General features: G+C 36.1%; 1 protein-coding gene across 1 annotated transcript; it reads right to left on the minus strand.

Annotated features, from left to right (window-relative positions):
• Window positions 1-14,592: 14,592 nt before the first annotated feature.
• On the minus strand, window positions 14,593-15,024 carry LOC143625555 (uncharacterized). The gene has a single exon (XM_077095859.1). The coding sequence runs from the start codon at window positions 15,022-15,024 to the stop codon at window positions 14,593-14,595; it is 432 nt and encodes a 143-aa protein (XP_076951974.1).
• Between the last annotated feature and the right edge of the window lie 456 nt (window positions 15,025-15,480).

Here is a 15,480-nt window from a genome sequence, read left to right on the forward strand (position 1 = left end):
ACGGTCAAACAATTTGCAAGATATATTAGAATCATCAACCCGAACAACCTTTTGTGGGTTGATGTTTGAATATATCCATAAGTTGTTGTTTAATGTCAACAATAGGAATATCTTTTTGTTCATGTTTGACATTATCAAACTTAGCCTTACATTTTTTAGCAACGTGACCCATTTCACCATATTTGAAACAAAGACGATTATCAAAAACTTTTTGTGGCGCAACATTGGTGTTAATTTCAGGCTTCGGTTGAACAACTTCAACCTTAGGAGTCACAGTTACCATGTTTGAAACTGTGTCTTTTATTCCCTTTTTTTTTGTAAAATTCAAGGTTTGTTGTGTTCGATGAACTCTCTAAACCCGAAGATTTGACAAATTTGATAGGTTAAAAGGTATTCACAGTTGATTTAGCTTGAATTTTAGATGTTTTTGACTTAAGAAACTCTTGTTCAAGCTCGGTAACTTTAGATGTATCTTCATTGTAGACGCTTTCAATCATCTCGGGTTTTAATAAGTTCAAAGGAACTTCTTGTCCGAAAAGACTTTGTTTAGCCCTTTTAACTTAAAAACCCAGTCTTTGTTTACTTTAGACTTTTTTTAAGGAATAACAAATTTCATTAAATCCTCATAAGACACTTTTGGTTTGTCTAACATTTTTACATTAACCCAAACCTTTGGTTTGTTCGATGAGTTGACAGAAGATTTCGAACCATATACCGCTAGTTCAAATTCTTCTTGTTCACAAAGGATATGATTATCACAAGGAATGTTTTTATTTTTAACAATTTCTTCTGGTTCATTCAACTCCTCGACCAAACCATCGATTTCATTCTCAGTGAAAACCGAGTTACTCTTAATGTGTACAGATTCATGAGTCTTAGGTGTCATTGATTCAACTTTTTTAGCATTCTTATGATTAATTTCGGGTTTTTCTGAGGTTACTATTGGTTTAATAGTTTTTGAGTCAACCACCACAGGAATACTCAAGTAATCACTTTTGAAAGGTGGAGGAACTTCCACAAAACCCAAACCAGCCTTCCCGTTCTTTTGATGTGAGTGGTTTACTTCGATGATTTCGTTTAAAAGGAACGAGGAATCTCCAAATTTGCTGATTTTGTTCTTAAGTTCTAAAACTTTATTTTCGAGTTTTGTAATGCTAGTTCTCAGTTTTACAATTTCCAAAAAATGTTGTTAAATGATCACAATCTTACAATTTACCTCGGCTTTCAAGTCGTGGTTACTCATAGACAAATTTTTTATTTCTAATGTCGATTGATCCAAAAGTTTGGATTTTTGTCTGTGGCACTCTTTCAACATTGAAAATTCGTTCATGAGTAGATCATTTTGCTGCAACGCAGATTCAAGCTTACACTTGCGTCCACAACAATTTTCACACTCGGTAACGATTTGAGTTGTAATTGTCTCGTGTGACTCATTCACATATAAATTAAAAGAAGAACTGGTACAAACCTCCACGAATTTTCCCATGCAGGCAAACGACTCGGTTTGTTCAACACTTGAATTGTCAGTATTTGTCTCTGACTCGGACGTGTCACTGTCCTCAAATAAAATATCCTCACTAGCATCCTCAAACTGCTATGTAGGTTAAACCATAGCGAGATTTTCTTGGTTTCCCAACAGCTTTTGCGACCAGTCTAGCCCTTCGTTCACTACTAATGCTTGTGAACTACTTGCCTTGACCTGTTCCCCATCTGTCATTTTATTCTTTTCAGGAATAGTGGAACCTTTGCCTGAAGTACGATCAACATTACGTGGACCAGTTTATTCCTTTTTTGGCATGTCGCATTCCTTAGTAAAGTGGCTAAATTCCTGACAGTTATAACACTTCACTACTAACTTATCAAAGCCTACCCTTTTGTTCAACGTGGGTAGATCTTTGTCAGTTCTCTGCATGAACTTCTTTACTTTACGAACTATCATGGCCATGTTCCACTTAAGGTCCATGAGTTCGAGATCATCCAGATATATCTGATCATAATCTTCATCTGTCAGTTCGCTCGTTGCAATCTTACTCCCAACGAGTTGTTCGTAAGATGTCATGAAAGCACACATAAAAGCGAAATGTTGCTCCGCCTCCTTCATGTTCACATTAGGCAGTGAGCTAGACTGACTAGATTCAGCACTTAATCCCGATGCCATAAAGCGTACATTAAGTGTCGAATTACAGCTCTGAGTTCCATCCGGTGAATTCTGTGAGTAGAAAGCTGTAATAGGAACTGAGCCTCTGGTGTTGCTTGCCGGCAACGATCCTCCATATAAAGTTGGATTCTGGCTGTCTTTCAATGAAGTTTGGCACTTCATGTCATATTCTCTTTCTTCCAGTTTGTTGATAAACTCTTCAGTAGTGAGATTATCATTACGGAAGTAGCCATTTTCCTTCAAAACGAGTATGAAGGCTGAATACGTTGATGGCAAAGCATTCTTCAAGGTGTCGATCTTATCCACCTCGGTTGGCTCTAACTTAACAATAGACATTTCGGCAATGAGATGACAAAATCGATTGATCATCTCCTCAACAGTTTCATTCTTGAGAAGCGTGAAGTTCCTAAATTGAAACTTGACCGTAGTCTTCTTACTCTCAGGAGTGTTACCCAGGATGCGTGTCTTCGGTTGAGCAAACAAGGTAGCACAGGGTTTAATATGACTAAACTGATGAAAAATATTTTCCGTTGAAGCCATAGTCAATGTTAAGTATGCCTTAGTCTCATTCTCTGCGTCTTTGATCTCGTTTGTTTCATACAAATAAATTAGTTTGTCAGTATACCCAGTTGTAGCACTACCAACTTGTGGTGGCAAGTACACAACGTCCAAATGCCTAGCACAACCAGGGTAAATAGATCCCAAGTGAGCTCGAAACCTCGGTTCCCATCTAGAAAAATCCGACAATTTGAGCAATTTCGGACATTTATTATGAGATCCAGTCTAATTATCCATCGTGAGCATCTATTGCATTAGAGCATTTTGCGAAGCAAGAGCATAATACGAAGCTGGGTTTGGAGAAGACACGATTTATCAATCTCAAAAAGTCAATGAGCTGTAACGAATGATTCCACGATTTATCAATCTCAAAAAGCAAGAGCATAATACGAGCAAATGGTTTTAACGAATAGGTATAGTGTAGCGAATGAGCTGTAACGAATGATTCCACATGAATTAATAGAATGATAGCTAGACGAATTAAGTGTAACTAACTCACTAACGAATGAACACTCAACCTAACGAATAAGCATTCATCCTAACGAATAAGCATTCATCAAGTCCAGAAACTCATACTAGTCCGAATCTATTCGATTAATCCATAAGACTAATCCAAATCAACTCGGAAACCAAATCCGAACTTGTTCGGACTCAAACCGAACACCAATTTCACTAATCCAGACCAAATCAAACCAAATTCATTCCCGCCAACATATCCAAACCTCAATTCCGATTCAATTAACTATCCAAATCGTCAATAAACTTCAAATCTCAGTCCAAAACACTTAACCTAAACCTCTAAACACTTAATTCATTCCATATCAATGTCCTTGAATCTCAATTGAATACTTTGTTTCAGTTATACAACTTAAACCTTAAAATTAATTGATTCAATTACAATTACTCAATATGAATCAATGAAAACGATATGAAGATCATATCAGAAGGCTCTGATACCACTGGAGATTACTTTATTCTAGCCGGATCTAGATCTTAGATGACATCTTATCGTTCGGATTCATATTAATACGGTTATGATTATGATGGTGATTGATACGTTAGTGTGTGAAGTGTCCGTATTCTGGAGCGATTTGGGCAGAGTAACGAGGTAGAGAATACAATTAATTCAAAACTGTTTTACTTTAACATACATTACATGTATATATAGTGATGACCTCATTCGTTACTTTAATCCTACGAATGACCTTAGTCATTCGTTATACATTACAGAATACGAATGGCCTCCATTCGCTTGTCTCATTCGTTAAGCAAGGTTAACGAATAGCACTAACAAAATAGTGAATGCAACTCATTCGTTACTAAGTAACGAATGAGCCTTACAATTAAGGCGATTGGGATTAACTACCAAAATATAATAATAATATAAAGACCGAGACGCCCGAATCGTGTATCAACAAACCCCCCCCCCCCCCCCCACTCGTCTCGAGCTCTTTATAATTTAACCTTGGAACATCTTCGTCTTCCAATCATTACAGCTATGTATCTTGAATGCATAGCAAACTCTGGAATTACATTGCAAGATCATAGTTGCTTATGTTAGCCTACCGGATCTGATTGTGAAACAAAGCATCGCTATCAGACTCTAATAAGTTAAGGATCCACATGGGATCAATAACACGAATGAATTGTGTGTTCAAACCCGATCCCAACACGATCACGGCTTCACTCGTTCGTTGTTGTAGTACCATCTATTGAACGATGTGAATATACTCTAAGGGAATGTCTTCATTGGGGCCCTCTTCATAGTCTTTGGTGGCTTCACCTACAAAATCATCTTTCTCCAGCCAGTGCGAGGATAGATCTCGTCGATGTACTTGTGAGTTGGCACCTGTGGCTTGAAGAACTTGAAACCATAACAGGTTTCGTGTAAGACATGATCATAGAACCACGAGGCCCACTGGTCTTTACCCCGATTCACGAATGGTCAGTTGGCCACGGTTCTCACATCACAACGCGACATCGTCAAAATGTCACGTATACGTATAAAATAATATAACCCGTGTTCCCACTTGATCACGTATACCTTAAGTTCAGAATCATACTGCCACGCCACCATATCACCTTTCACGTTCTTCGGACTCTTGTACTTTTTCATCTGATATGCAGACGCTCGGACCTTCACAAACCCTAATTCGCAAAACACACATTAGAAGATTATGAGCAGATCTTCTTTATTTTTTGATTATATATAATGTCTATAAACTCCAATGGAAATCACAAATTCAGGAAAAAGCAGCTCAAAACCCTCAACACCGGTTCCGTCTCTCTGTCACAGTTAATCAGAACCATTTCGTCTCGGTACCCACAAACAATGTCACTGAGAATAACTTCAAGCTTAATGTCGTTTCCGTCTTCCAAACATGCCAACGCATGAAGTGATTGGTTCATTCTGTGCTGATGTTTGAAACCCTACTGTTTTGTTTATATATGTAACGCTACCGGCGTTTGAAACCCTCATCGCCGGAAACTCCTAAAGTGATGGGGTTGTGTAAGACTCCGAATATTCAGTGTTTGTTACAGTCAGAATTAACTGGCTAATTACATGTGTAGTTCAGAGTAGCATTTTGAAATCAAGCAAACCTTTCTTTCATATTAAAGACTTGAATATATCCGTTTGCAGCTGTTCCTCCAATATTATGGTTACTTCCAAACCACTTTTAGAAAATTTTAATCAATAACAAATGTAAATGAATTAAACACTCATTTTTTCCACTAAAAAGGTTGTTAAGAAGGTGCTTATTTTATAATTTTGTTATTACAATAATTATATTTAATTTCTTATTATAACTATTATATTTTTGTAACACATTTAGTAACCAAAATATCTTACATATTTTAAAGTAAATTTTACTTCGTTTTTTAAATATGTCTACATGTTTTTAAATAAGTTCACATGTTTCTATATATGTAAAAAAAATTTAGCTTTAAAAAACATATTTTCAAATAAGTTTACATGTTTTTAAATATGTAACAAATATATTGAATTCAGTTAAATAAAGAAATATATTAAATAAGTTTAAAAAATACATATATTCAAATAAGTTTACATGTTTTAAATATGTAACAGATATATCAAATAAGTTAAGAAAATATTTAACAAATATATTTTAAAATTTTTTCACAACTTTATACAAATTGATCAATTTTAAGAAAATATGTTAAAATCAAATTTTTATCAATCACCATTTATTACATATTTTTAAAATATGTTAAAAAAAATAGATCTTTAATCTTCAAAAATAATTGTACATTCTTTAAGTATGTAAATGTATTTAAGGTTCGGTTTTACAAACTTTAAAATAATGAATACATTTTCTTACCTTTTTACATATTTGTAATTAACTTAATTTTTTAAATTATTTAAATATATTTAAGTTTGTCTTTATAAATATTTTAATTAAGAGTACATATTTTTTTTAACATTTTTACAAATTTAGAAATACATACATATTTAAGTGTGTAAATATATTTAAGGTTCATCTATATGAATTTTTGAATTAAGATTAAATATATTTTTTTTAACATTTTTACGTATTTGGAATTAATTTAACAATGTTTTTAAGCATATAAACATATTTAAGGTTCGTCTTTACAAATTTTTGAATTAAAAGTACATATATTTTTTAATAAGTTTCATCTTTACAATTTTTAAACAAAAAAAGGTACATATTTTTTTTAAATTGTTTACATATTAAATTATTTTCTAAATATATAAACATATCAAAAATATGTGAAATAACAATAACAATAATAATAATAATAATAATAATAATAATAATAATAAAATATGTTAACTTTTATAATGATTCTTTTTTTCACTTAAGTTGATACAAAATTTGGAACATTCTATTATAGAAGTTTATTACAAAATAAATAAACATTGATTATGAGACAAATGTTATTAAGAGAAAAAATATAAAAGTTAATTACGAAATCTGTAAGACCCCGAAAACCCAGGAATCCTACATTTGGTCCTCATACCCAACATTTACAAAAGTTGGAAAACAATGCAATTCGTTTTATTAAAATCAGTTCAGAGTAATAAACAGTAGAAATTATTAAGTATTAAAAATGCCAAAACCGGGGACATGTGTCCAAAAACCTAATACAAATAAAATATTTGTTTTGTTTGAAGTCCTCGACCAGAAATGCCTTCAACCGTCCGAGTAGTCTCCAGCACGTTCAAGCAGTAACCTCCAATCCATAACCTGAAAGTCAAACTAACATACACACAAAGTCAGCCTGAGCTGAGTGAGTTGTTATATTTTTTTTGTAAGTGACATCCACAAATCAATTTAAATTAATAAATATAAAAATGTTGGGGAAAATCATAGGTAAATAAATAAATAAATAATTTTCCTTTGTCAAATCATAAGTAAATAAAATAATTTTCTTTGGTCAAGTCATAAGTAAATAAATAAATAAATAATTTTTCTTGGTCAATCACGCAACACGGGCCTCCTCACCCCGAGTCTTGCCCAAGTAATATATTTGACCCGGTCGCGGTTTAACAAAACAAAAATCACGTAACACGAGCCTCCTCACCCCGAGTCTTCCTCGAGAAATATATTTGACTCGATCACGGTTTAACAAAATAAAATCACGCAACACGAGCCTCCTCACCCCGGGTCTTCCCCAAGTAATATATTTGACTCGGTCATGGTTTAACAAACCTAAACACGTGACACAGGCCTACTCACCTCGGGTCTTCCCCAAGTAATATATTTGACCCGATCACGGTTTTGCAGGACGGCGGGTCTCCTCACCCCAAGTCACGAGACACGAAGTCAAGGACTCAAGTAATATATTTGACCCGCCGGGACATAAACATGCAACACGGGCCTCCTCACCCCGGGTCCTCCCCGAGTAATATATTTGACCTGGTTACAATTTATCTAAACATACACATTCAAATACACACTTACAAACATCTTAATCGATTATTCAACCAAACAATATCATCACGTGCAATCCATAAATAATGGATAATCTAGGAATTAATACTAGGCTTAATAGTATCCTCGCGCCTAGACCATAAGTAATGTATATAACCTTAAGGAGTATATGACCATAAACGAGTCTAAAATATCCTAAGGTCAATATAATTCACACATAGTTTCGTAAATCCACAAATACAAATAAGACTATGTAATACCATTCAACTAGTTTAAACAAGTAAAATTGGGTAAAATTGTAATAGGGTGTGTATGCTAGCCCAAAACGTAAAAAGGTAAAAAGGGGCATCATGAAACTCACCTTACACGAGGCACACAATTGGTAACGGGCTAGAGAACCCCTAAGTAGTCCCACAATTCAAACGCCTGTCGGATTACACATAATGATTACAAATGGAACCGCACCGACTCGCTTACCCTACGAGGCGTTCTAACAAGATTTGATGGGCCTAAAGCCCCAACCATACTAATACCATTTACATCAGCCTCCGAGGCCATGTATTTACCAAAACCACCCTTAGTTTATTCCGAGGATAAAGGATTCCCAAACTATACCCAAAAGTTGTTAATTGTATCGAATAAGTGCGTTAACGAGTTGTTTATGCACTTAGCAACCAACTCATCCCCGTATGGACCAAACTTAGTATAATTACAGCCAACAAGTCCACACGACACTACACTAGTTGAATGGGTCGGTAATTTGCATGAACAACGCACAAACAACCAATTAAACACGAATTTGCGTTGAACCGACCCGTTTGAGCAACCGACAACCAATTCAGCCCCATTAACATAAAAATGAAGTTTTTCACAGCCCGTATAACATACCGAGACTGCACAATCTTAATTGGTTGCTAATTCCCTCAAACAAAGCGCTAAACGCAACAATTAAAAATCTAGACAACTGAAATTCTAGTTTTTCAATCGTCGAAAATTGATCATTCAAACGAGCTTCATAGCTCACGATACTAAAGTATAATACATATGACATACCGAGGAAGATGACGGAGAAAAACCTCACTTTAAACAGCCCCGACAAGAACACAGTTGGACAGCCACCGTTTAAGCCTAAAACGAACGCATCGATCAATAACGAGTCTAACATGCATATTTTAGCATGCAAAGATGTATTTTATTACATAGGAAAATCAGAGGAATAAATTATGAAATGTTTACCAGAGATTAATAAATGTATTAGGTTTATCAAGATATTTTTATTATAATTTTCTAGTGCACATAAAAATCATAAAAATTCCTCCAACACAGAAAGGTACGTGGAGCTATTTCAGTGCGCAACAAAATGGTTTTATTTGTTTAAAAATCATTACCAAACCAAATTAAACGATTCCAACTGGGTTGTAATTCTAACTCAAAATATGAAGTTCCAAAAGTGGAACCAATCAATTTGGACTTGTCAAAAAAGAGTTATTATGTCGGGAAAACAGACCAGAATCCGACTCCCCGCATCAACTTTGACACACGTTTTTATAAAATCATAAAAACCATTCAAATATCGTCCAAAAATTACAAATTATACCTTTCTGGAAACTAGACTCAAAGTAGAACAACATAAAAGCAAGAATCGATAAAAAAAATCAATTTACATCAAGTTATAGACCAAATAATAAATGAGTACGAATCTGTCAGCAACTGTTAACAACAAAACTCAAACCCTAACATGTTTATAACATTTCTAGGGTTCAATAAAAGGTTTTTAATGGTGAAAAAGACCATCCTTGATGTAATACTAACCTCGAATTAGAGTTTTGAACCATGGAATGGCTGGAACAATGAAGAAAAACGATGGTAGGGCTTATATCTCTTGCAGCGATCGTACATAGGAGGGAGGGAGACAAGGTAGAGTTTATTATATTAAAATGTTACACCGAGGTCCTCAAACTTGTAAAACGTAATATTTTGGACCGAAAGTTAATTAATATGACTTACAAGAATGGCAAGGAGGTCCCTTAAGAATGCCAGATTGATCCCGATTAGTATACAAACTCTACAACGTGCATGCCGTTAAACGAAAATTAGTGGGTGCTACTTACTAATCTAATCACTTTAAGTTATAAGAGGCGATGTTTCGAGCAAAAGGATGGATAAACGGACTTTTAAAATGTAGTACAAGGCTATAAATTAGAAAGATGAAACCCCGTCTTTTAAACAAACATTTATAAACGATCGAGCAGATTAACGAAATTTACGGACGTTACAAGTCCACCCTCCTTACAATGGGATTCGTTCCCGAATCCCGTCGCAACTGGAACAGACACGGATAGAGACGAAACCTAATCATCTAATCACACCAGAGGACAGTAGAGGCAAAACCCCTACTGGCGCTCGAGTAAAACAGGAATGAAGCTAAAAGCTCAACAAGTAAAAAGGAAACCTGGAGTGATATTGTGCCATGTCTTAGCTAAACAATTAAGCATAAACGTTTTCTAGAGGATGAGAAATAAACGGGAGAATTTAATGAATGAGAGGAACATTAACATTATTAACACAAGTATTAGCCATATCCTATCCCTACAAAGACAGAACCCTAACACAGTCAAGCACAAGTAGCAGTTAGACCATGGAAGGTAAGAGTAAACTGCTAATAAAGTTGATCAAGTGTTATTAATCGTTTACTTTACCCGCCATCCTAAGCACACCCCCTGCCCCTAACCATATTAGCATCCCATTTAACACGTAATAAATTATACACATAATGAAACCCTAAGGCTTATAAAGATGATTAACAAATAAAATTACCTCTTAACGTGCAGCTACTCACGGTTGGCATTTATAGTCCTTTCTTTTACAGTTCGAGTCAAAGCATTCGAGAATTCTCTGATCCCTCGAAACTTGGCTCTGATACCAACTTGTAAGACCCCGAAAACCCAGGAATACTACAGTTGGTCATCATACCCAAAATTTACAAAAATTGGAAACCAAAGTAATTCATTTTATTAAGATCAGTTCAGAGTAATAAACAGCGGAGATTATTAAGAATTAAAAACGCCAAAACTAGGGACATGATTCCAAAAACCTAATACAAATAAAATGTTTGTTTTGTTTGAAATCCTCGACTAGAAATGCCTTCAACCGTCCGAGTAGTCTCCAGCACGTCCAAGCGGTAACCTCCAATCCATAACCTGAAAGTCAAACTAACATACACATTAAGTCAGCTTGAGCTGAGTGAGTTCATATTTTTTTTTGTAAGTGACATCCATAAATCAATTTAAATTAATAAATATAAAAATGTTAGGGAAAATCATAGGTGAATAAATAAATAATTTTTCTTGGTCAAATCATAAGTAAATAAAATAATTTTCTTTGGTCAAGTCATAAGTAAATAAATAAATAAATAATTTTTCTTGGTCAATCACGCAACACAGGCCTCCTGACCCCGGGTCTTCCCCAAGTAATATATTTGACCCGGTCGCGGTTTAACAAAACAAAAATCACGTAACACGAGCCTCCTCACCCCGAGTCTTCCTTGAGTAATATATTTGACTCGGTCACGGTTTAACAAAATAAAATCACGCAACACGAGCCTCCTCACCCCAGGTCTTCCCCAAGTAATATATTTGACTCGGTCACGGTTTAACAAACCTAAACATGTGATACGGGCCTCCTCACTCCGGGTTTTCCCCAAGTAATATATATGACCCAATCACGGTTTAGCAGGACGGCGGGCCTCCACACCCCAAGTCACGAGACACGAAGTCAAGGACTCAAGTAATATATTTGAGTCGCCGGGACATTAACATGTAACACATTCCTCCTCACCCCGGGTCACAGATTATCAAAACATACACATCCAAATACACACTTACAAACATCTTAATCGATTATTCAACCTAACAATATCATCACGTGAAATCCATAGATAATGGATAATCTAGGAATTAATACTAGGCCTAATAGTATCCTCGAGCCTAGACCATAAGTAATATATATAACCTTATGGAATATATGAGCATAAACGAGTCTAAAATATCCTAAGGTATAGAATATAAGTCAAAAGCACATAGTAGATGACCTAACAGAATCCTATTATATGACATACAATCACCAAGGAAACTGTGAAACAATAAAACTCATCAAACAATCCTAAGAGCACATAGAATCGAAGGAATAACAATAAACCTCTTACTTATTCATAAACCATAAACAAAAGCAAAATCCAAACTAAAATCCAACGTCAAAAAAAGTTCATCATAAACCTAGGTGGTTTAAGGGTTTAGCCAACAACTATACTCAAGAACAAACCAGAATAAAAAAGACTCATTCATCACCTAACTCCACTTTCTCCTATTTGACCGGTTAAAACTAACTACCATTGATCAAGACTTTTAACTCTAGTAACAATAAAACAAACAAAACAAAAAGCAACAAACTCTTTAAAACCTAACAAATAAACGTGGGTTAAACCCTTTATTCTAGCTTGACTTAATCTAACCACTACTTGAGCCATTAACTACTGAACTTGACCCGTACTCGACCCGGACCGACCCAAAACATCCAGATTATATCCAACAATCACCCCCTTAATCTTGATGTTTCGATTTGCTAGTATCTTCATAATAAAGCAGACAAGTCATCATCATCTTGGGCTAAATTGAGAGCTTCTTCCTTTGGTTCATTCTTCAGACACTACCATGCATAATGGCTATACTCTTGATGTAACATCCAACTTGTGCTAAATTATAAGTAACAGAAAGTTCTATGATTAACTGTGTGTCGTTAACTAATTGTGTGTGTTAATGTTTGGATAATAAATGTAATTAGAAGTGTGAGTGGGTTGTGGGGCCCATAGTCCCCTATATAAACCCAACCCCTCCTTCCTTTCACCACTTTCTTCCCTTCCACCACACACACACACACTCAAGAACACACACATTTTCTCTTAAGACCCGAATCCGAATCCGGGTTAAAGCAAGGAAGGTCATGGTGTTCGAGTATCGCAAACATCAAGAAAACGTCCAGATCTTCAGGGTTGTCCAGATCTGAACCGAAACCGGAGCCAAAAAGGTAAGCTTCGGCCAAAGGGTTAAGTTTTACGGTTAGAATCGACATGCAAACCGATGTAATGATAGATCGGGTTGTGAAATGTAAGAAAAACATGAACTTGGTGAGTTTTAGCCTCACGGGTGTATTATAGAACAAAAAAGGTGACGTCTGGACTATGAGAAACACGGGTATACTAAGTTGGTACAACCCGAAACCCATAAAAAGAGTAGAATCGGGTCTTCAGGAGGAAATAAGGAGAAAAATGGCTTTAAAATGGTAAAAACGACGAAAGGCAGGAATTTCGCATCGCACAGCCATGCGAAGCGAAATCAATAATTTCTCATCGCACCGTCATGCGAAGCGAAAAGTCATGCGAAGCGAAATTCCATGCGAAGCGAAAAGATCATGCGAAGCGAAATTCCATACGAAATTCTTCCATGCGAAATTTCATGAAATTCATTTTCCGATGCATTTTTGTTAAAAGACTGTTAGTGAAAATAAAATTCAACCCCAGCCAGGGGCTCTGTCCCTTGGACCCTGCTAGGGGCTGCCGCCCCTAGACCCCGCTACCAGGGGCGCTACCCCCGGACCCCCGTTAGTTGAGGGTTTCACTAACTTAGATGTAGGAAGTAGTAGTAATGGATAGTTGGCACGCGTAATGTGTTGTACAGTTAGTCGTGTGCAACTAAGGAAGGGCATTACCATTAACAGCGAGAGAAACCAACTCCAGGTGAGTTCTAGCCCCCTTTATCTGTTATGTTTTCGGGGCTGTGTGCATACTCCTATGTGGTAGATAATACACTTACTTGATTAGTAAAGTGAATGATACGTGCATGATGGTGTATTGAATGTATTGTTACATAATGATTGTATGAATGAGTATGTATATATATATTTATAACTATAAGATAGGTAAAGTATGCACGTGTGATAAAGGTATGGTTATTCGAGACAGAAGGGACCAGACCCTCATAATATTTGAGATGATAGGGACCAGACCCTCCTAATATCTGTGATGATAGGGACCAGACCCTCATAATATCTGTAATGTTAGGGACTAGACCCTTATAATATCTGTGATGTTAGGGACCAGACCCTTATAATATCTTTGATGTTAGGGACCAGACCCTTATAATATCTGTGACGTTTAAGAATAGAATAGCTTATGGTATACCATAGGTTTTTATGAAAGGAAGTATTTAAGAACGTGTGTATGTATGAAAGAAGTAATAGTAAATAAGGTATGAACACGTATCTCCGGACACGAATGAGTATAGTATGAATGTTATGTATGTTAATTGAATAACTATAACTCACTCAGCGTAGCTGACTTTTAGTATGCATGCTGGCAAATAGGTTGAGGTAGATGGCTTGAGGAGGGACACATGGCATGAATGGAAGAGACTGGAATCTACGAAGAAGTGTCATGAATGTTTTAATTAATGTTTATTGAAAGAAAATTTGTATGTTAAGACAAAAATGAATGTTTTATAGTGTGATGTTTGAAGTTTTAAATAATTCCTCGAAAGTTTTGATTAACTCTGATTTTAGAACTGTGTTTATGAGTAAATTCAACACCAAAGTAGGGTTACCGGGAATGGGGCCTTAAACTTGATAATTGTAGCATTTAATGTGCTTTTTATCTCGACTCGTACTTTGTTCCGTACGATCTTCATTAGGTTGGAACCGGCCACCTCGACCTCTACCAGCACCTCCCCGACCTCTACCTTGACCGCGACTTCGTCCTTGTCTATCAAAATCACCACGCCATGTTCTCTCTTCCCATTCTTCCCTTGTCAGCAACAACTTTTCTTGATCATTATCTTCCTCGTCACGAACTTTAATCCTATCTTCATAGGCCTTCAACCTACCCACCGCTTCCTCAAGTGACATGTTTTCTTACTCCGAATACTGCTCAATTGAAGCAACAATCTGCAAAAACTTTTTAGGAACAGAAGTTAATAACTTTCTTACCATAACCTCATCCTCCAAGTTAGACCCGGTACTCTTGAACTTTGTGGTAATTTTACTTAGTTTGCCCGAAAACTCATCAACCGTCTCATTTTCTTTCATCTTCAACAACTCTAGCTTGGTTCTAAGAGTATGAAGCCTTGCCTTCTGAACTCCATCGGCTCCCAAATATCGTACACGAATTGCGTCCCACACGTCCTTTGCGTTTTTGTGCTTCGCCACTTTAAGTAACACATCTTGTGGTAAGGTTTGAAACACAAATGCTCTTGCCATCAAGTTCTTCTTATCGTCAACGGATGCTCCTGTTACAGGGTCGATCGTGTCCCACAAACCGTATGCTCGTAGGATCGATTCCACCATGATTGACCAACTCATATAGTTAGTTGTCGATAACTTCGGACATTGTAACGGGATGCTGCTTTGGTTACTCGTCGGAACAATCGTACTTGAACCGCCCTTTTCTATCATATCATCCTTTCGCGTCTGCTACAAATTACTCTTCAAAACAAATACACGACCTTTTTCTTTGGGTTGTATCACACAGATACACAACTTTCTCGCGCGGCTTCTTAAAACTTCAAACAACTTTTGGATTCTTCACAACAGGTTGAAAAACACAAATTCTTCTTCAAGGATTCATAGAGATTCCTTCTTCTTCTCTTATGTTCACACAGAACTGTCCTTAAATCACAAAGATTCACGTTGGTCTTTCCTCAACTTCACACAGCAGCTTCTTCGACTCACACAGGTCGTATCAATTCGAATCACATAGATTCGATCACCCTTCATCACGCAGATTAGGGTGGCGTTCTTGTC

Source organism: Bidens hawaiensis, unplaced genomic scaffold (genome assembly GCF_021521415.1).
Source record: "Bidens hawaiensis isolate Kalapana, Puna unplaced genomic scaffold, B.hawaiensis_p1.1 tig00004109_1, whole genome shotgun sequence".
Taxonomy (NCBI): Eukaryota; Viridiplantae; Streptophyta; class Magnoliopsida; order Asterales; family Asteraceae; genus Bidens; species Bidens hawaiensis.

Coding starts and splice junctions, on each gene's coding strand:
- LOC143625555 (XM_077095859.1), bottom strand. CDS start 15,024: ATGGTGGAATCGATCCTACGAGCATACGGTTTGTGGGACACGATCGAC.